The sequence below is a fragment of the Xiphophorus couchianus genome, chromosome 11 (assembly GCF_001444195.1).
Source record: "Xiphophorus couchianus chromosome 11, X_couchianus-1.0, whole genome shotgun sequence".
Classification (NCBI taxonomy): domain Eukaryota; kingdom Metazoa; phylum Chordata; class Actinopteri; order Cyprinodontiformes; family Poeciliidae; genus Xiphophorus; species Xiphophorus couchianus.
In genome coordinates this window covers 31,817,312-31,838,264 of record NC_040238.1, presented here as the reverse complement: position 1 = coordinate 31,838,264, position 20,953 = coordinate 31,817,312, and the positions used below count along the sequence as shown (strand labels likewise).

At 38.2% G+C, this 20,953-nt stretch overlaps 1 protein-coding gene and 1 long non-coding RNA gene across 10 annotated transcripts in view; both read right to left on the bottom strand.

Moving 5' to 3' along the window:
- Positions 1 to 1,986: 1,986 nt before the first annotated feature.
- On the bottom strand, positions 1,987 to 4,946 carry LOC114153761 (uncharacterized). 2 transcript variants are annotated; one of them, XR_003597398.1, is made up of 4 exons: positions 4,566 to 4,946; positions 3,834 to 3,939; positions 2,890 to 2,948; positions 1,987 to 2,481 (listed from the first exon to the last, which is right to left on the bottom strand). It is a non-coding gene; the product is annotated as an uncharacterized LOC114153761 (long non-coding RNA). The 2 variants fall into 2 exon arrangements; XR_003597397.1 differs by lacking the exon at positions 4,566 to 4,946 and having other exon boundaries at positions 3,834 to 4,445.
- A 3,677-nt stretch (positions 4,947 to 8,623) lies between these two features.
- The window catches only part of tiprl (TIP41, TOR signaling pathway regulator-like (S. cerevisiae)), a 49,277-nt gene continuing 36,947 nt past the window's right edge, over positions 8,624 to 20,953 (bottom strand). For 4 of the 8 annotated variants that reach the window (XM_028032509.1, XM_028032513.1, XM_028032516.1 and 1 more), the window contains 4 exons: positions 18,111 to 18,203; positions 16,932 to 17,108; positions 13,081 to 13,155; positions 8,624 to 9,919 (listed from right to left, as the gene is read on the bottom strand). In XM_028032509.1, coding sequence (XP_027888310.1) covers positions 9,908 to 9,919; positions 13,081 to 13,155; positions 16,932 to 17,108; positions 18,111 to 18,203 — 357 coding nt within the window. In that variant the 3' untranslated portion in view covers positions 8,624 to 9,907. The remainder of the gene's footprint in view (positions 9,920 to 13,080; positions 13,156 to 16,931; positions 17,109 to 18,110; positions 18,204 to 20,953) is intronic. The other 4 variants (XR_003597393.1, XM_028032510.1, XM_028032514.1 and 1 more) reach the window with 4 other exon arrangements.

Sequence of the window (20,953 nt, the reverse complement as noted above, 5' to 3'; positions counted from 1 at the left end):
ATGAACTCCAAATGGAGAACAGAATAATAGAAACTATAAACATATTGATTTAGGAAAAAACATATATTTAAATTGTATTCCATAACTTAAGAGAAAGGCTTTTTAAATTAAATTAGGATTAGAACATGCCTTTTATTTTGGGTTAACACATCAAAATAATAAAAAAAATTATCAACACATTGATCATTTTGGCTTATAGAGTTCTCCCTCAAGCTGTTGCCTTGCAGCAAGAAGGTCCTGGGTTCGATTCCCGGCCCGGGGTCTTTCTGCATGGAGTTTGCATGTTCTCCCTGTGCATGCATGGGTTCTCTCCGGGTTCTCCGGCTTCCTCCCACAGTCCAAAAATATGACTGTCAGGTTGAACTGAGACTACAGGCTGCATCTCACAGCGCAGTGAAGGACAGCTGTATTCTTCTGATCACGGAGACCTGGCTGCATCCAGACGTAGCGGACTCTGCCATCGAGCTAGCAGGCTACACAGTACAGCGCCACGACAGAACGAAGGACTCCGGTAAGAGCAGAGGAGGAGGCTCTGTGTGTACATGAACAACACCTGGTGTACTAACACAGCGACTGTCATCCGCCATTGCTCCCCAGACCTGGAGTATGTGACTGTTAGATGTAGACCAATATACCTCCCCAGAGAGTTCACGGTAGTCATGGTAACCGCTGTTTACATACCACCGGATGCTAATGCTAAAACAGCTATTGGACTTTTGCATGGCAGCATTAGCCATCTGCAGAGCATCTATCCAGATGCTGTGCACATCATAGCGGGGGACTTCAACCATGCAGACTTGAAGACAGCGCTCCCCAAATTCCACCAGCATGTAAAGTGTGCTACAAGAGAGGCTAACACTCTGGACAAAGTCTACTCCAACATCAAGCTAGGCTACAGGGCTAGACCACTTCCTCACCTGGGTCAGTCCGATCACCTGTCCCTGCATTTAATTCCTGCTTATGCCCCCCTCAGGAAAACTGCTCCAACCATCACCAAAACCATCAAATCCTGGCCCCAGGATGCGACACAGCAGCTGCAGGACTGTTTCGACAGGACAAACTGGGATGTTTTTGAACATCAGGACCTGGAGGTTTTTACGGACAGTGTACTGTGCTATATCAAGAACTGTATTGACCCTGTAGCTGTGGATAAACACATCCGGGTCTTCCCAAACCAGAAGCCCCGGATGACTCAGGAGGTCCAGCGACTGCTAAAGACCAGGAATACCGCCTTCAGGTCTGGGGACAGGACCGTCTACAGTACAGCCCGAGCTAACTTGAAGAGCGGCATCAGAATGGCTAAGTCTGACTACAGGAGGAGGATAGAGGGCTACCTTGACAGCAACAACAGCAGGCAGGTGTGGCAGGGAATCCAGCATCTCACCAACTACAGGACCAACCTCGCAGCTGCGGAAGGCGACGCCACACTGGCAGAGGAGCTGAACCTCTTCTTTGCCCGCTTTGAGGTGAAGCCAACAGAGGCAGCCACACTACACCAAGCAACCCACAACACCACACCCCTCGTTGTAGAGGAGCACGAGGTAAGGCGCACACTGCGGGCTGTCAACCCAAGGAAGGCTGCTGGACCTGATGGCGTCCCTGGACGTGTCCTGAAAGACTGCGCCGATCAGCTGGCTGGAGTCTTCACCAGGATCTTCAACCAGTCCCTAGCCCTGTCTACAGTCCCATCCTGCCTGAAATCTTCCACCATAGTCCCCATACCCAAGAAACCTCACATCTCTTGCCTCAACGACTACCGGCCAGTGACACTAACCCCTGTGGTGACGAAGTGTTTTGAAAAACTGGTCCGGGGTCACATCACAGCACTTCTCCCTCCTGGCTTTGACCACCACCAGTTCGCCTACAGAGCCAACAGATCCACAGATCCACAGAGGACGCTGTGATCACGGCCCTCCATGCTGCTCTGTCACATCTGGAGCAGCAGGGGAGCTATGTGCGGATGCTCTTTGTAGACTACAGCTCTGCTTTTAATACCATCCTCCCTCACAGACTGGTGGACAAATTGGGGGACCTGGGCCTCCCTCACTCCACCTGCATGTGGATTTTGAGCTTACTGACCAATCGACAGCAGAGAGTTAGGGTGGGAAAACATACATCCACTGCCCTCAGCCTTAGTACTGGCTCTCCACAGGGCTGTGTGCTGAGCCCCCTGCTCTATTGTCTGTACACATACGACTGCACCTCTATAGTTAGGGTTAGGAGTTAGGGTTAGGTTAATCACTTTTTTTCATTAATTTCAACAAAAGAATATTCATAACAAAAAATTTTGGAAAACCAATTAAGTCAACGAAAATTATGTCACATGTTTAAACTGAAAATCCACTAAACTGCAGTCATTAAAGAATTAGATTGGTACAAACATAAAATCTATAAGCACATTGCACAGCAGTAGCCTGTGTCGGTTTGTGGGACCTTAACGCAGCCTTGGTGGTACCACCAGTTGCATCTGTCACATGCGATCTGTAAATAAAAATAGCAAAATAGTCAAATAACAACATAAAGAATATTCAACATAAAGAATGTTTTTTTTTAGTTCCATGTTTACTGAAGGTAATATTGGGTTTTGTCAACATAAAGCTTCTTCTTAATCATCAATATATGATTGGTAGCCCTTTATTTGAGGAGATGACAGCATGTTCCTGACATGTATGGAGGTAAAAAAATTCTAGGACCATAAGCATCTGTGTTTAATGTTTTACAACTGTACTTAAAAAAAAAAAACTTAAACAACTTCCCACTTACCTGCCTTGGGTGTTTATTTATTTTATTATGATTTATTTTTGTATATCTAAATACTTTGCAACTATTTTAAGGATGGTATACGGTTTGCTTGAATTTATTTTTCACTGCATTACATTGTTGTCTTACCCACATATGATCTTCTGTGTCCTCACTGCCACAGTGTCTGCAGAGATTCTCCACTGAGTCTACAGAAAAACAAACCGCATCTTTAAATCAATGTTATAAAATAAACTTAATGGTAATTTTTTTGCGTTTTTTTCTTTTAAATAATTCCATTTGTTAGTGTTCTTTTGAAAGTGGAACTACAATAATCCTCTGTGTAGATCTCAGTCGTCTAATCATCCCTTTTTTGATAATGTCTGGTCTCATAAACAAATACAAGTAATAGAAACTGCACATCATATTGGCATATTAGGCAGGCTCACATGGTGTCTGTCTATTCATGAATTGAAACACACATGTATTTAATGTATTTCTGGGATTTATGGTAAAAGAAAGTATCATTTAGTGTTTACTTTTTTATAATTTTCTCCAACTTGAGCCACTGAACGTATAAAAATGGCATTCAGAAAATTTTAATATATCTACATATACATGTATGTACATCTTGTGAAATTTGTCATTTTGTAAATGTTAATTTTATGAAAACACAGTAATGCATATAATGGTTCACATAATACATCTCATTCCAGTTTAGTACTTTCACAAACTGCAAATCCTTTTTGCTTATTAAGTTACATTAAAGCTACTCAAGAAAAGTGTAATTGTATCCTAGAACAATTTTAAGTTTGTTGATTATGTTTTTTGCCTCAACAGTTATTGGGCTGTGTTATGTGTAATTTATTTATTAGAGATCAAGGCCAGGTGTATTGAAATGTTCTTCACTAATTGAATTTGACATAAACACTGACATGATTGTACTTCAAACATCTGCAAAGTTCAATATTTTAATATTTCTAATTAGATAAAATAGCTGACCTAACACAATTTATTTTGTGCGTGCATGATTTTACACACAACATAGTATCCCACCCACATAGGAACTGAATAAAAAATATGTCAAAAGATACCTGATTCTGAGAGAAGTGTGGAAGAAATGTTGAGTCGCATGGTATTAACAGCTTCTGCTGTTGATGGAAAGTTCAGGTCCTTGTTTTCCAGTATGCACTCTGCAAACTGTAAAGGCAAATATATTTTTTTGAAAAAAGAAAGAAGATTAACAGCGGACTCATTACAAATACAAAATATTTGTCAAAGTATTAGATTGTCATATAGAGGTCATGACATTTATGAATAATTAGACATTTTTGCTATACTTATTTCAGACTCTTTCCATTGTCATTAAAATAAATCAACCATGTAATAAAGCAATAGAATTCATAAACTACATTATATTTCAGGTAGAAATGCACAGTTTAAGTTGTTAAGCCAAAGCTGTTCATCATCTTAAAAGTTCTACTCCTACAAAATAGCATTAGATTAATGGCAATGTGATTATTAGACCACCACTTTCATATTAATCTTTTTTTCACAACATCAAAAACATAAACTAGCATGTATACCAATATATTGATATATAATTCTATCTATCTTCAGACATAGATAGATATACATGTATGTGGAAAGAGACAGAACAGTACACATAAAGGTTATATAAATTGATTTGTAAGCAGACAATGTTCTACATTACATAAGAAATATAAGTAATCAGTCAAGTATATATATATATATATATGTATATATATATATATATATATATATATATATATATATATATATATATATATTTAAACAGCACTTACTTTAAGCACAAACACACCACATGAAACCACATCTTGCTGGATGGCATGGGTGACAGTTTCACATTTCCACCTTGAGACTTTCATCCCTTTGCTTCTCATAAATGTCCTTGTTGAGAGGATAAAATGTTAAATTAACATTCTAGAAATCCAATTATGACATTTTTTATTATAATAAACAATAATTGTTCTTGTTTTTCTCACCTTGTTGCTTCCAAGCACCTCTTCACATCTTTTTGGGACTCTCCAAGTGAGTTAAGGAAACCTATTGTTATGAATATTCTTTTGTTGAAATTACTAAAAAAGTGATTTAATTTTTATGTTAAACCAAAATAAAAATTGTTTGTGCATGCTTTACATTTAGCAAAGATGCATCGTCAGATTTATTTCCTTCAGTATCCTTGCAATAGCGATAATAAAGAAATAACATTTTCTACATAATCACATTTGTTCCCTTAACTGCTGGGATGAGTTTTATATCAATAGGATAATATTTGAGGAAAATAGAGAGGGCATGCAGATATCGGCAGGAACAAAATCCATATTGCCATAAAATGCATCCCCTGCTAAAATGGAGAAATAAAGAGTTATGAGTGGAATAACTTTTTCTACATGATCACATTTGTTCCCTTAACTACTGATATTAGTTTTATATCAATAGGATAATATTTGAGGAAAATAGAGGGGGCATGCATATTTTGGCAGGCTAATGACAGGCTTTGCCGTAAAATGCATCCCCTGCTAAAATGGAGAAATAAAGAGTTAAGAGTGGAATAACTTTTTCTACATAATCACACATGTTCTATGAATTGCTGGTATAAGTTTCATATCAATAGGATAATATTTGAGGAAAATAGAGAGGGCATGCAGATATCGCCAGGAACAAAATCCATATTGCCAAAAAATGCATCCCCTGCTAAAATGGAGAAATAAAGAGTTATGAGAGGAATAACTTTTTCTACATAATCACATTTGTTCCCTTAACTACTGATATTAGTTTTATATCAATAGGATAATATTTGGGAAAAATAGAGAGGGCATGCAGATATCGGCAGGCTAATAATAGGCTTAGCCAAAAATGTATCCCCTGCTAAAATGGAGAAATAAAGAATTAAGAGTGGAATAACTTTTTCTACATAATCACACTTGTTCTATGAATTGCTGGGATGAGATTTATATCAATAGGATGATATTTGAGGAAAATAGAGAGGGCATGCAGATATCAGCAGGCTAATAATAGGCTTTGCCAAAAAATGCATCCCCTGCTAAAATGGAGAAATAAAGAGTTAAGAGGGATTTTACCTTTTCTACGTAATGACACTTGTTCTCTGAGCTACTTCTGTAAGTTTCATATCAACAGGACAATAGACAGGGGATACAAATATTGGCAGGCTCAGAAATTAAAATCATCCCCCCTACATTAATAGACTAGACAGTAAAGGGTGATATAAAATATTCTACACAACGGGCTTCTGTTTTGTAATGCTTTAAGCCATTGTGTTAAAAGAAAAATCGGGGAATTTCAAACCATCTGCGGAGACCATTTTCATCAGACGCTGACTGAAAAACGTTCAACTCAGATGTTTCAATAAAGCTATAAAAACCGTATTTATTTCAAATAATCTGCGAAATAAAACCCACCGTTTTATGGCTTACATGGTTAAGAAACGTGATAATGTTACGAATATCTTCAAAAATGTCCTCTTCGGTCATATTTCAGTCCGTTTTCTCATCAATATGCGAGAGTTTAGAGCGATGCGCGCTCCCGCGACAGGGCATGCAATTCTCGGCAGGCATGCATTTCTCGGCATAACACCTGTTTAAATAGTTATTTCTACATGATCAAAAAAAAAAAACTAAATAAAATCTCGTCTTTGTATGTTTCTGTTGACATGGAAATCTGTTTTGAATCCCCACTAGTGGGCATGGTTGGACTGACAATATTTTGTTAGCCAACAGTTGGACAGCTAATTGTACATTGGGGTCCTTAACGTGTGCTATCCTTATGAGGAGCCTCATTTCTTTATTGCAGCTCTGCAAGCAAGGGACTTTGTATGCAAGATTGAAAATGTGACTTTTGTGTTGTTTAATATGGTGTAGTTATGTGATTGTTCTTTTTATGACTGTTTCTTTCCTGTAACTTCGCAGTGTAATTTGTCACTGTTATTGATAAGCTAATTTAGTGAGCTAAATGTCACATCTATGACGTAGCCATTATATGTTTGTTCACATTATGTTGTTGCTGCTATTGCAGATACCATACAATTTGCCCTGTAATTCTGATGAAACAGTGTGAGCCTTGAGAGCTCTTCTTCCGAGTGACCTCTTTAACCGGAGCCTCACTGTAGATGAGGTAGCAAAACAGTATCAATTTATTAAAGCGGCCCTGGCCTCATTCCATATATGTCTACATGCCAGATGGATAGTCCTCCCCTGGACAAGAGTACAAATTGAACAGTTTGTTTTTTTTCTTTTTAAATTGCTAACCCACCACAATGGCTGATGTGTTGCTCAAATTCACACACCACTTCATACATCTACCTGCATTTGGCCAGTGGCGAGTGCCAATTTCCACCCGGTCATTTGCTTAAACCAGACTCAAATGCTGCAAACCAAAACTCTGAGGCAGAAAATCAAAACTAGGTTTATTAGGGCTCTGGTTAGTATTTTCAGGGGATGAGTGTAACCTTATGTTTAAATGCCAACACGGGGGCTTGAAGAGGTGAGAAAAACTTAACTGGATGCCGAGGAGCCAAACCAAGGAGTCTGAGACAGGCGAGAGCTACACTGGAGTGAACAGGTTTTATCACGAGAGTAACTTGAGACAGACACAGGCAGGGCTGATAATGGATGCAATGACAGAAGGACCAATAAAGTGAGGGGCAACATGTGTGGTGTGTTGACAGGTGTCAAACCCCAGGCCTTGAGGGACAATGTCCTGTATTTTTGATTCAGCAGATGTGCCTCTGCTGAATCAAATAATTAGGTCATTAGCAGGATTCTGGAGAAACTGTCTACATCCTGAGGAGGTAAATCAGCCATTTAATTCTGGTGTGTTAGATTTTGACACCCCTGGTTTAGGGTTAGGAGTATATAGCTAAACACTGTGTCCGGGACGATATGGGGCACAGGATCTGTGATGATTAGCCAATTCCCAATTCCATTCCTTTGTTCGAAGGAGAACTGCTCTGGTTTGATGCCAGACTCACCTAGGGAAGATGGGATTGGACAGAGGGTATGGCCACATCAAGTTTCCTGAGATGGAAAAGGAGCAGGCAAATAGCTGAAGGCATCTTCAAAAGGTGTACCAGTGGCTGAAGAGGTCTGAGAATGTATTCACCAAACAAGGTAGAAGTTCCGGGTACTTAGTGTTGGAGCTATTTATTCTTTATTCCATCCATCCATCCATTTTCTGTGCACCCTTGTCCCTAATGGGGTCGGGAGGGTTGCCGGTGCCTATCTCCAGCTACGTTCCGGGCGGGAGGCGGGGTACACCCTGGACAGGTCGCCAGTCTGTCGCAGGGCAACACAAAGACATACAGGACAAACAACCATTCACACACAAACACACACCTAGGGAGAATTTAGATAGACCAATTAACCTAACAGTCATGTTTTTGGACTGTGGGAGGAAGCCGGAGTACCCGGAGAGAACCCACGCATGCACAGGGAGAACATGCAAACTCCATGCAGAAAGACCCCGGCCGGGAATCGAACCCAGGACCTTCTTGCTGCAAGGCAACAGTGCTACCAACTGCGCCACTGTGCAGCCCTATTTATTCTTTATTTCTTTATCCATTTGAATTTTGTTAGTTTATTCTTAAATTTCTAGTTTTTGTATTATTTGCAGAGTTTATTTGCAGGTTAATAATTGTCGATTCTATTTATCTTTTGTTTTATTATTTGTTCTTATTTATTTGCTTTCTAAGACAGGAAGTAAGGTGGATCAATCCACTTTCTATAAGTGTAGGGGCCTGGTAAAGGACCAGCAGGCATTTGGGTTTGGGGCCTATGGTTTTTACCAGAGCAACAGAGCGACAGAAGTAGACAGGAGAACAAAGGAAAGTTTGAACGTTGTAATTTATTGCTGAAAAGGAAAAAAAAAGCAACCAAGATAATCAACAAGTTTGGACATTAAACTTCTTTTGCCTGCGTAAAGAATCTTGACCCCTGTGCCATATAGTGGCTGATGGAACTTTTATTGGATGTTTGGTTTGACAAACAATCGCCACTACATTTAGGTTATGGGAGGTTATGCACAGAAGGGCAACCTGCAGCTCATGTTTAGCTCTCTGGGGACCACTGCTCTAAGGGACAAGGGTGTTTTTTTTTTTTGTTTGAAATGTCACTAAATATAGCAAGAAAGTCATTGAGTTGGCAACAGTGAGGTGAATATTGTTAACTGTAAACGTGCAGACCTGACCTGGTGGGTTGGTCTGTCAGTCAAACCTCTCACTGTAGAGCACCAGAGGACAGAGACTGATTTTTAAACCTTTGCTAATGAAGATAAGATTAGGGGATAAGATGGGCTTCACATGGAAATATCGGCCAATCACGATCCTCCAAAATTAAGGAAATTGGTGACCAGAAATCCGCTGGTCGATAAATCAGTTGGCCAATAAATGTATCCTATTATACATGTATATAATGTAAACAGCACTGCCAGAGATGCAATAAGATTATAGCAGGTGTGTGAATGACCTAATGATCGGACCTAATGATTGCAGCCAGTCCACATTGTTAGCAGAACTAGAGGGCCCCAAAACCACATTTCGCTTAGGGCCCCATGGAGGCTTGGGCCGATAATATTTATCTTAGATGTAGAAACAATACAGTAATAATACTGTAGGTTATTTTGTTTTTATAAATTTTAATAAAATATTTTCACAGGAATGTCGCCATGTTGTTCACGCTGCAATGCATTCTGGGTAAATGATTTGTAATGGTCCAACTGCCTGGCTCCTCCAGCCAAAACATTAAGCTTTTTCAATTTGAACCAGAGAGAATTGAAATCGATTGGAACGTTGAAATCAGAAGAGGTGATGAGGAGGAGGAGGACTAAACAGAAGAGTTGGCCATTTAGGCCAACATGTTCAACTAGTCGTGGATCCTTTTAAACACTAAGCATGAGAGGAAAGAGGCTTTGGTTAGAATACTGCCATCAATGACAATAAAACAACTACTTTAATTAAACTTTTAATATGCATATTAATCATAAACCAATATAATTAATAGTTCATGTGGAGGTTACTGCTCTCCGATTCACTCCAGCTGACTCTTTTCACTTTCCGTGGCTTCCGTTTCACTTGGCGATGTAGATTCTTGTTTAACTGGATTCCGCGTGACTAACTCTTAAGCTGGAAACAAAAAACAGGAAAGTGGGTGAGGCAAATCAGGATATTTATAATTATTTAGATGATTAAAATGTGTGGGCAGCAATGGTGCTGGTGAGGACTGAGTTCCAAACCGTTGACCTTTGCTACATGTTTTCCTCCTATCTCACAACCCACTTTCCTGTCTGACCACTATCAATCAAATAAAGGCCACTAGGGCCAGGGAAAAAAACTTAGGTCTACTGAGGGTAAACTGTACAGATTTAAAATCACATGAAAAGAACTACATTTGTTCTTTATTCTTTTATAATTAGAAATTAAACTATACATCTACAAATTTACAAAACATGGAAGAAACATACAAAACAACATGAAGCTTAGCAGCGTACATCTTTTGCATACAGTATCCTACAGTCCCCCTACATATTTCTTTTGTTTTTGACTTTTCATCCTACACTTAAATGTTTCAGATCAACAAACACATTTTAAGATTAAAAAAATAACATGACTAAATACAAATCCAGTTTTCAACTGACTTCATCTAAGAGAAGAAAGCTACCCAATTCTACCTGGCCCATGTGAAAAAATAAATCATCCTTTTAGAAGTTTGAATGATGAATTAACAATTATTAAGCCTATTATTTGGCTCTAATTCACTAACTACAACAAGGCAATTCCTCTTGACAGAATCATGCAGTTTGAAGTAGACTCTACCCTCACTGGGGCTGTTTTCACATAGGAGTTGGTGGGCACAGCTCAATAAACCAGTTATTGTCTATATATTGCTCAAACATCTGTTGAGTAACAGTGCCCTGTGTGCTGCAGAGCTTTACTTTGCAGTCTTATTGTACACATTTGAAACCATATCAGAATGTCTCATATCAGAAACAACCTGGTATGTCAGGGAACTGGTTTGTGTGCATCTGTATCTTCCTTTGATTATGGCGCCTATTTTAGTTTAATTAATCTATCCTAAGAAACGGACATCTACTGCAGGCTTTTTAAGATAGCTGTAGTTAAGAAATTTACTTAAGAAACCTTCTCTCCATCAAGATAATTTAATAACAGACCTATATTTAATTTTGTATTGTGGACTCTAAATGTAAATCTTCTGATATTTTGAGTGATTTGCTCTTGGTGTCTAAGTTTAGTGAAAAGGATGTTGAAACTTTTTTCACTTTGTTTAAGAGAGTTGTAGAGCCAAGAAGCTTCGTGCTCAAGAAGCTTCATTTATACATTGTTTAAGTGATGGTGAGGATCATTCCAAGGTTAAAGCTGCAATACTTAAGGCATATGAATTGGACCCTGAGGTGCATAGACAGAAGTCAAGAAACTGAAAAATAGGTGGCAAAACTTATGTGGAGTTTCCAAGAAATTTGGGAGATTAATTATAATTGGTGGTGCACTTCTGCTCAGATCAAAACACTTGATGACCTCTGTAATTTAATGGTTCAAGAACAATTTAAGAATTTTGTTAATGAACATATTGCAGTGTATATTAATGAACAAAAGGTAAAGACTGCATCAGAAGCTGCAGTGTTGGCTGATGATGTTGTCTTGGGGACATGAATACAACATCATCCCCAAGACAACACTAGAGAATGAGCGATAAAGATGCCGATTGGATGAGTGCTTCAAATTAGTGTTGAACGCATTCTGGAGGTGTTTTTCAGACTGCAGTAACAGGACAAAATGTGTAATTATTGTCAGAAAAGGTCATTGGAAGAAAGACTGCTGAAATCAAGAAACAAAAATGTATCTCAATTTAAACCAGCGGCACTTGCTGCATCATTTCTTTTAAATGTTCCAGACAAAATCACTTAGGTGCCATTAGAAGAAGAACTTGATTTGAGTTCAAGCCATTTCTTATGGTAGGACAAGTGTCTTTAGTAGGGAGTGACGTTGATGTGCCAGTTACAACCTTGAGAGATCCAGGTGCATATGATTCATTCATCCTGGCATCAGTTTTACCCTTTTCAGATGATTCCGACACTGGATCATCTACCTGTGTTGGGTATTGGTATATCTGTGTTTTGTATTACAGTGCATAAGTTTGACGAGTTGTTTGAGGGAGAAGTAAAGATGGGTGTTCAACCTGTTCTTCTTGTAGATGGTGTCACAGTGATTTTTGGAAAACAAGATAGCTGGAAGAAAATTCTCGCCTGATCAACCAGAGGGTCCAGTTGTTGTTTCAGAACCTTTGATCAGCAGTGGCCCAGACAAAAATGAAAAATCACACCTTTAAGTTTTTCCAAGCATGTGCTGTGACACAGTCAATGAATATACCCAGTGCTACAAATCTTAAAGAAGACTTGGAAAAAGAGACACAGATGTCCTCTTTTTGCTTGTCTGATGCCTGTGTGTCTATTTCAAGGTCTGATCTGCTGCAGGAGCAAAGATCATTGCAGGACTTGTTTCAGTCTGCTTTATCTGATGATGAGATACAGAACCATGCTGAAAACAAGGTATTGTTAAGAAAGTGGGTATCATGTGGTGACAGTATTATTGGGGAGCCAGTTAATCAGGCTGTTGTCCCTTTGAAATTGCGTGACTTGGATTTGCATCTGAACCACCACAAAATGTTTTGCATTATGTTAATGGGTTTAGGCAGAGATTCTACCACTACACTTATGGCTAAAGGGAAATTATCATCTGCCCAAGAAAAGATGAAGCACCTGTCAAGCAAAAGTCTCTCGGCCATATGCAGTTGTGAAACAGCTGTTGGGACAAAATTATCTTATTGCTAGTCCATAACAGCGGAAGAAACTGCAAGCAATTAATGTTGACCACTTAAAATCATATCATGTTCACGCTCTAATGGATGAAGTGGATGAAGTTCACCCTGTGTGTATTAATAAATCAGTGACATCTGCTGGGAATGGATGGAATGGAGATGGTTTGCTTGCTTACAGATTCAGCAATGTTAACTAGTTGATTCAAGAACTCTGAAGTACTGGAATACTTGCCTGCAACTCTGATATCAGTCCAGTTATTTACCATGTCTGAGTTTTTTTTTTTTTTTAAATCAGACATGCTAAATCTAACAATTTTTACACTAACCAATTATCCTGGGGGATTTCTGAGGTAACAAGCTGCATTATTTGCATAATAAATGGTTGCTTAACTTCACATTATGCTCCAAAATCAACCAGAATCTTGTGTCAAGCTTTTGTTAGAAATCTTACTTCAGCTGTGATTGAACTAATGGTTGAATCCAGGAACATGGCTGACCCCTGCTCTGACTCTGCCAGTGACTCAACCTGAGGAATAGAATAATACAACCAAATGTTATGAGTAATAAATACACAGAATACTTTTGATTGTTATTTTGTTCATTTATTTATTTTAATAGTGCATGAATGTTTGCAGTTCACATCCTGCTAAAGGTAAAATCTATCATTTTGGTTCTATAAAAGTTACTGTTTCACAAACATTTACTGTTTTTTATTATAAAAGACTCACAAATGCTGCTTTTCATTTCACAACACGCAAGATTGAACATTCTCAGTTCAAATTCAATTCATATTTTAAAATATGTTATTTATCAAAAGGCGGAATTAAATGTTGTGAATCATTATACACGGTTCTTTAGAGTTTTTGTACAATCTGATGGCTGTGGGCAGGAAGGATCTCCTGTAGCAGTCTGCATAAAAGCAAAATTGAAGAAACTTCTGACTGAAGACACTGTTTTTCTATGACAGTCTCATTGATGCTCCAGATTGTCAATAATTTTCTGGATTTTCATGTAAAATCCTTCCTTGATAGTTCCTAATAGAACATCTCACTCTCAGACAGAGGTTTACTTGTGGTTCCCAGATTTTCTAAAAGTATAATGGGAGACAGATCCTTGAGCCATCAGGCTCCTCTCCTGTGGAACCAGCACCCAATTTTAGTCAGTGAGGCAAACGCCTGGTAATCTTTTAAGACCAGGCTTAAAACTTTCCTTTTGATAAAGGTTATAATTAAAACCTAAATATCATTGTAGCTCATTAATTCAGATTCCTCAAAGACTTATTGAAGATGGTAATGGCTGTTGGCCGGAAAGAATTTGGTCAAGTGTGTCATTTTCTACAGATTTCCTTGATTGGGTACAACATCGGTGCTGGTCTTGGTTTTGATGTACAGAAGAAAATTCTAAAAATCAGAGTAACCCTCTGATTTTAAAAATTTGCTCAGAATGGTAGTTAGCAAATTCTAAGTTACCAAATTCATTGCAGGTCCTGCTAGAGTAGAATTCAGATGCCATAGACATATGAAGGTTTGTTCATTTCTGAGCAGTGGCAAACAAGGCATAAACATTATTAATGTTCTTGTTAATGATTTTAGAAAAGAATGATTCTGTTGAATTCTTCAGTTGTAAGTTTTGGAGTGACAAGTTTTCCTCCTTTAAAAGTTGTCATAGATATTGCCTTAACTCTATAACAGCATACATTGAAAGACTAAATCAACTTAATAGCCAGGCATCACTATGTATAAACAGTTCATTGCTCAAATTTAATTTACATGCTAGTTATCCTAAGAAGCAGAATTTGTCATATGGTAATATTGTTGAAAGCACATTTGTTATCTTCCAGGGAAATCCCATGCTCAGTCATATTTGTTCAAAAATACTTTATTAGAGCGTGCCGTGATGGCGTAGCAGTTAGCGCGACCCATATTTGGAGGCCTTGAGTCCTCGACGCGGCCGTCGCGTGTTCGACTCCCGGGCCCGGCGACATTTGCCGCATGTCTTCCCTCCTCTCCTTCCCCATTTCTGTCAGCCTACTTTCGTAAAAGGGACACTAGAGCCCACAAAAAGACCCCCTGGAGGGGTTAAAAAAAAAATCTAACTTTATTATGAGGTTATTAAAAATTAACCGAGAAGAAACTGCCAATGAAATCTGGCACGGCTTACTATCAATTTACAGTCTTTAGACCAGTAGTTTCCAAAATTCCGATGTCATGACCAGCCCAAACAATATTAGCTTCAGGCCAGGTACTCGCTTTGCAAATCCATAAACAATGCTTCAAAATCTGTAAAGAAACATTGACTTTCAGAATGTCTTTTTTCCCCCACTTTTATTCACTATTCATTGATTACATTTTATTTTTTGCGTAAATGTTGCGTTATACTGTCTGATTTTAGTTGGGCGTCAGTTTTTTGGGTTTTCTCCACAGAAGTGTTGTTGGAAGGCTTCTTTTGTCTTTTTCTTGTTAGAACCTTTTACATTTTGCGTTCACTACACCAGGTTGAGCAGCACAGAGAGATGAGCATGGCAAGTAACATTTCAATAAATTTTTTTAACCTATATTTTTTAATAATGTTTTTAAAAAAATTGTTTGTTTTTATGATTAAAAATCTATTAGATTTATTATTTTTTGCTTTTTGCATATTTTTTCTCCTCATCTGCCCTCCACTTTCTGAGTCCCATTGGTGGCCCTGAGGGGGCTGTCGCCTCCACTTTGAAAATTGCTGTTATGGACATACTAAGACAAATTGGTTTTCTGATAGTTTTTCCTCTCTTGCTCTTGGTGAAAGCAGACACCTTTTTCCTCTGCTCCCTTCCTGTCCATGCCTCCCCTGCTTGCTCTGTTTTTGTGCTGTGTTTTTCTCTATTCTTGGAGCCTTTCTTTGCACATCCTCCAAATCTACAAATTATGGATCTTGTCAACCGGTCTCTCAATGCAATTGATCAAATTTTCTCAACGAGAAGACTGGGCACAGGAGAGCCCTCTTGTCCTACGGGGACACACTCGGCAGGATACACCATGGATTTATTCATCAAACAGGATTTTTGCTGTTTGGAGCTTGGGGATACCTAGCTTATCGAGAAATTTGTGATGGACTTGGCTGAACTAGTGAACACTCAGAGGGTTGGTGTGAACAGAGACGCAAGTTGGAGCGGAGTCTTGCCGAGACTCGCAGCCCAGCTCCAAAACTCACCAACAGAATCGAATCGATCTGGGAGAAGTTGCTAGTTTCAGCTCAGTGGAACGGCCAAACTAATTTGGATAATTGGGAACTGAGATGTACCAGAGAGACTTTAGGGAAGATTGAAATTTATAATCTACCAGACCTAAGACATTCTCTATTTGAATTGGCTTTTCCCGTGTTGCCTTGGAAGGGCTGCATATTTCCAATCTTCTTGAAGATATCTAAACAAAACGCTCCTTCCCACCTCAGCCCCGCCTGTTATTCATGCAACTGTGCAGCTGAGCGCTCCCAAGGACATGCCTTGATAACAACACCTTATCGGACTTCTGCTGGAAGGCTGAGCAATGTGGTTTCATGGCCCTGTGATGTCACCACCTTCAATCATGTCTTTGTTTTGTTTGAATGTTGCCATGTGCCCTAATGTGTCCTTTCCTCTTTTTTTATTTTATTTTATTAGAAACTGCAGAGTTCTCATTTTTAACCCAGAAAAGGAATTAGAACAAACTTGGAATCCAGAGACTCTAGTTTATTAGTCACTCTTTAGCTGTACTCACTATTTAGATGCAGAGAGACTCCTATTATTGCAACCCAGAAAATTAATTAGAACGAACTTAGAATCCAGAAAAAAATCTTCCAGAACAGGAACATTTAGTTTTTATTATTACTTAGAAATTGTGGAGTACTCATTGCTTTTACAAATTTAGAGCACACTTACAAAGTCCAGAGGATACTTACTTACTTACACTTATTTAGCAACCCAGAACAGGGATTAGAACTTGGAATCCAGAACTACTTTTTAGACTCCTATTCTCCAAACCCAGAAAAGGAATTAGACCAGAGGATACTTACTTATACTTATCTAGCAACCCTGAATAGGAGAATCTAGTTAATTTACTTTGGATCAACATTATTAGCTTTTTCTTCTTTTACTCTTTCCTTTGGTTTGTTATTTTATTTGTATTTACTTTTAATTCCTGTAAAGCACTTTGTATTGCCTTGTTGCTGAAAATGTGCTATATAAATAAAATTACCTTTACCTTTAGTTTGAATACACAATGGATCTCATGGGAGGCATGACATACAATGATGTTTGAATAATGGGTATTATGCTAGTGTTGTTACCTCCAAATGAGAAGTTTGCTGGCAATGTTTGATCAGTTCCATGGCCGTGCCGAGTCTGTTTCTGATTAACTCCATGGACCCTTTCTGAGCATCTGTGATCTGGCTGACCTGACACCTGAGAAGAGAGTGTTTGGCCTTGATAGACTTCAAATTTTCCAGGATCCCAGTCACATTTTCCTGCACAGAAAATCATTAGCCCAACTTTAATTTTAAAGTGTTAATCTCCACCCTACTATATTGCAGTGAGTGACTATTTGAAAGCACTCACTGCTTTCCATCATTCAGATTGTTATGAAACAGATCATCTGTGAATAGATTTATCTCCTCCACCTCCTCCCTGAGTTACCATTGTCGCCTGAAGAATTGCACCACTCTCGACCAAAATCAACCAATCACAGCCAGAAGGAAGATCTTAGCGATGTCAGCCAAACTCATGTACTCACTGTGGTAATAGTAGAGAAACAACTTACCGTTACAGGAAAACCGTTTACCTGCGGTCATTGGTGACCAATGGTGTCATTGGTGGAATGCTCAGGCTATGCTAGCTCATAGCCTAGCTCATCTGATCAGCTGTATCAGGTAAGCATAGCCTGAGAATTCACAAGAAGCTATTCTAGCGCTAATGTAACAGAGAGTAGATGGGAAAAAGGATGAGCAGCGCCACACAAGATTGTGATTGATAGTGCTAAGATCCTGGCTCTGATAGCTTGTTTCAAGGTAGCACTGGGAGAAGGCAGAGGAGCTTAATTTTTTCACAGATTATCTGCCTCTTACCATAATGTCACAACATAGAGACTATTACAATAAATATGTAAAAAAAAATTTTTTATAAAAGTTATACACTACAGCTGTAACAAATTGTAATTGCTATGGGGCATTGGCCTAAGTTATAAACCAAACAGAGGGTAGTGCCAGTGGCCTCATGTAATTTTTGAATAGGAGGGAAAATATGATCAGCTGAACCTTTAAATTACCTGCTTCCAATTGTCATACAATTTGCAGTTTTGTGTACATTACAAAGGATGTTCAAAAACCTCAATTAATACTGTCAACCATGTTCCTGATTTCTAACAAATCTGACAATAATTGAGGAAAATGCATTTAGAACCAGCTTAAAGCACATATATATTGTCTTATAAACAACAGAGATACTGGGAGAAAGATTCTGTGAGTTATCACCTTAGCAAAGCTTCCACTCTCTGAAGCACCGTTGATGAAATCCAGCTTCAGCCGCCTTTCAATGTACTCCAGGTCTGCCTCTGACTTCAAGAACTGAAATGACATGAATACAAAAAAATGGTTTTCTCTCGAAAGATAAATGGCATAAAAGGCACCCAAGTGGAGCTGTGGAGTCTTCTTGACAATGACCAATTTATTATCCAAGCATGTACCTTTCAGGGTTTCCTCAAGAAAACTTGATGAGCCAGGTGGTCGGGGCAGATGTTAAATAAGATGTTAAGTTGACAGAAAATGTAAAATATTACTGGTTAATTATGTTACTGGAAGACAATGCCGACAATACTAATACCCACAAATACAATTAAAATAAATATAAATTATTTGCACTTCTGTTAAATCCAAATTCAGTTATTCAATAATTAAATTATCTAAAAATATGATGTAATGCAGATCACATTTAGAACCGACCCAAGGCATAAATGAGTTAAGAGATTATTAATGCAGTTAAATCTGACTCAATGGTTTCAGCACAGATAAATTAAAATATTATAAATTGTTTAACATTTAAATTTAAGATTTTAAGGAGCTGGCAAGTTTTATAAGTTTTGTAAAAGTTCAAAGTACAATCTTCATAGTTAGATTGTTTTGTTACCATAGCAACAATTTGATCCTCTCAGTTTAATCTTTGAGTTTTAGCTGTTCATTAATGCATCTTAGCAAATTACAATTATAATTGACTGCTCGGTCAATTAAACTAGCCCCCCTCTACCAGATTTCACTGAGTCCCTGGTGAAATGCTGTTAGTGGTGCTGATGTTTGGAGCAAGAGGCGCCCCTAATTCAGATTCTAGCCTCATTGAACCTTGGACCGGCCCTGCATGATGAGCTAGATCCACTCACAGCGTATCTCTGCTGCTGAATTGTAGAGGGACAAATGGGAGATTTAATTTATGTGTCTTTAGTAGCTCTTTGATTTCATGTCTATTGAGTTTTTAATAGGTGCCACAGAGAATCGAGCTTCATGGGACGAGTTGTTCTGTTCTCCACGAGGCCGTGCAGCCACTCTACCTGACTTTAAATAGACAAAGCATTTGATATGCACTGTGTTGCCGTAAAAATAAACTAAAATAAAAATAAACCAGCGTGCTGCGCTAGTCACGAGGCGAGCGTGAAAGCTCCTCCATGGGCTGAACCCCCAGTCCATAACGCACTGGCTAACCGGTGTTATGCCGAGAAACGCATGCCTGCCGAGAATTGCATGAGTTTCATATCAACAGGATATTTGTGGGACATAGGACATAAGACAGTCAGCTCAACTTTGCTGAAAACACTGGCTATGTTTTTAAGAAATGTTTTCAGAGAGACTATATTTTAAGAAGACCTAGTGATCTTGGGGTTACCCAACTAGAGGTTGTGTACAACAGTGGTTCTCAAATGGGGGTACGCGTACCCCTGGGGGTACGTGGAGGTACTGCAGGGGGTACGTGAAGCTTTTCAAAATATCTTTAAAAAATCAGTAGGCTCCTCATAATAAGTCTTGGGAAAAATTATTTTGTAAAAAGTTCGATAAAATATAAATGTGTGTTCATGCACTGAATTTTATATTCAGTATTTAGTTTCAAAATCCTTTAAAATAAAACGGTTTGACTGGTTTTATGCCTTCCTGGTGGTCACCGTCTTCTGCTTTTCTTTTTTGTTTAACCATGCAATGTTTGCAATATGGATGTATTTGTCAGGTTCACTGATATAAGTTGTTTGGCTTTAATAAATCAGACTGATTTTACAGCACTGTACCTCTTTTTAATTCCAAAAATGTTTTGCCCGTGTCAGGGGGTACTTGACTAAAAATATATTTTTAAGGGGGTACATCACTGAAAAAAGTTTGAGAACCACTGGTGTACAAGACAATGTTGAGTGTTTTAACTTTTCATCTTCTCGGCAGGTTTGGTCACATGAGCTGCAGAATGACAGACAAACTTTTAAGAATACTTTCAATGGCAACTAAAATAGCAGGAAAATAGCAGTGAAACCCAAAACAACTCTGTCTCAACTGTTTGCTGAAAGAACATGGAAGATGGCGAGGAATATTTTAGATATTAGCATACATCCTCTTTTTTCATCAGTTAGACCCTCTGAGCTCATGAAGGCATTACTGTGTTCCTCTGGCAACTAAGAAAATCGCTTAAAGTCATTTATTGACAGTGCAATAATCATTATTAAACAAACTAAATGCTACTTTTTACCTATAGCGTGCTAAGTGTTTTAAGCAATGCACAAATTGTTGATATTGTGATTCTATGAATGTGTTTTATTTGATCACTCTAGAGTCAAAGGAAAATATCCACCATCGTAAATTAAATTGTGTATCATCTAATTTTTCCCTTTGTATAACTCTATCAACAACAAAAATCTCTCAGAATAATATATATGGCAGCGTAAAGGCAAAAATGTGAATTTTTACTTGTATCAGATAACATCCCTGGTTATAACAACCAGGTTTGTTATTCTTCTGTGAACCTAATTATTGATTATTATTATTATTGATTTTTGCTCTATTAAGTTTCTTATGCATACCTTGTAAATGGTTTTTATTATAGTTCATTATGTTGCTATTCATGTCTCCTTATTTATTTTATTCCTTCTATAATTGATGGAGATATATCAATTATATGTTATTATTATTATTATTATTATTATTAATATTTAAAGGTCTCGTTTAAGTCATTTAATTAGCTGGTATGGTGTCTTATTAGAGAATTTATGTTTTACAGTGCCAGTAACGCCAGAATCAATAGTAAATAATAAAGACGTTGTGCTGTTCTCATTTAGTGATGTAGTATGTTA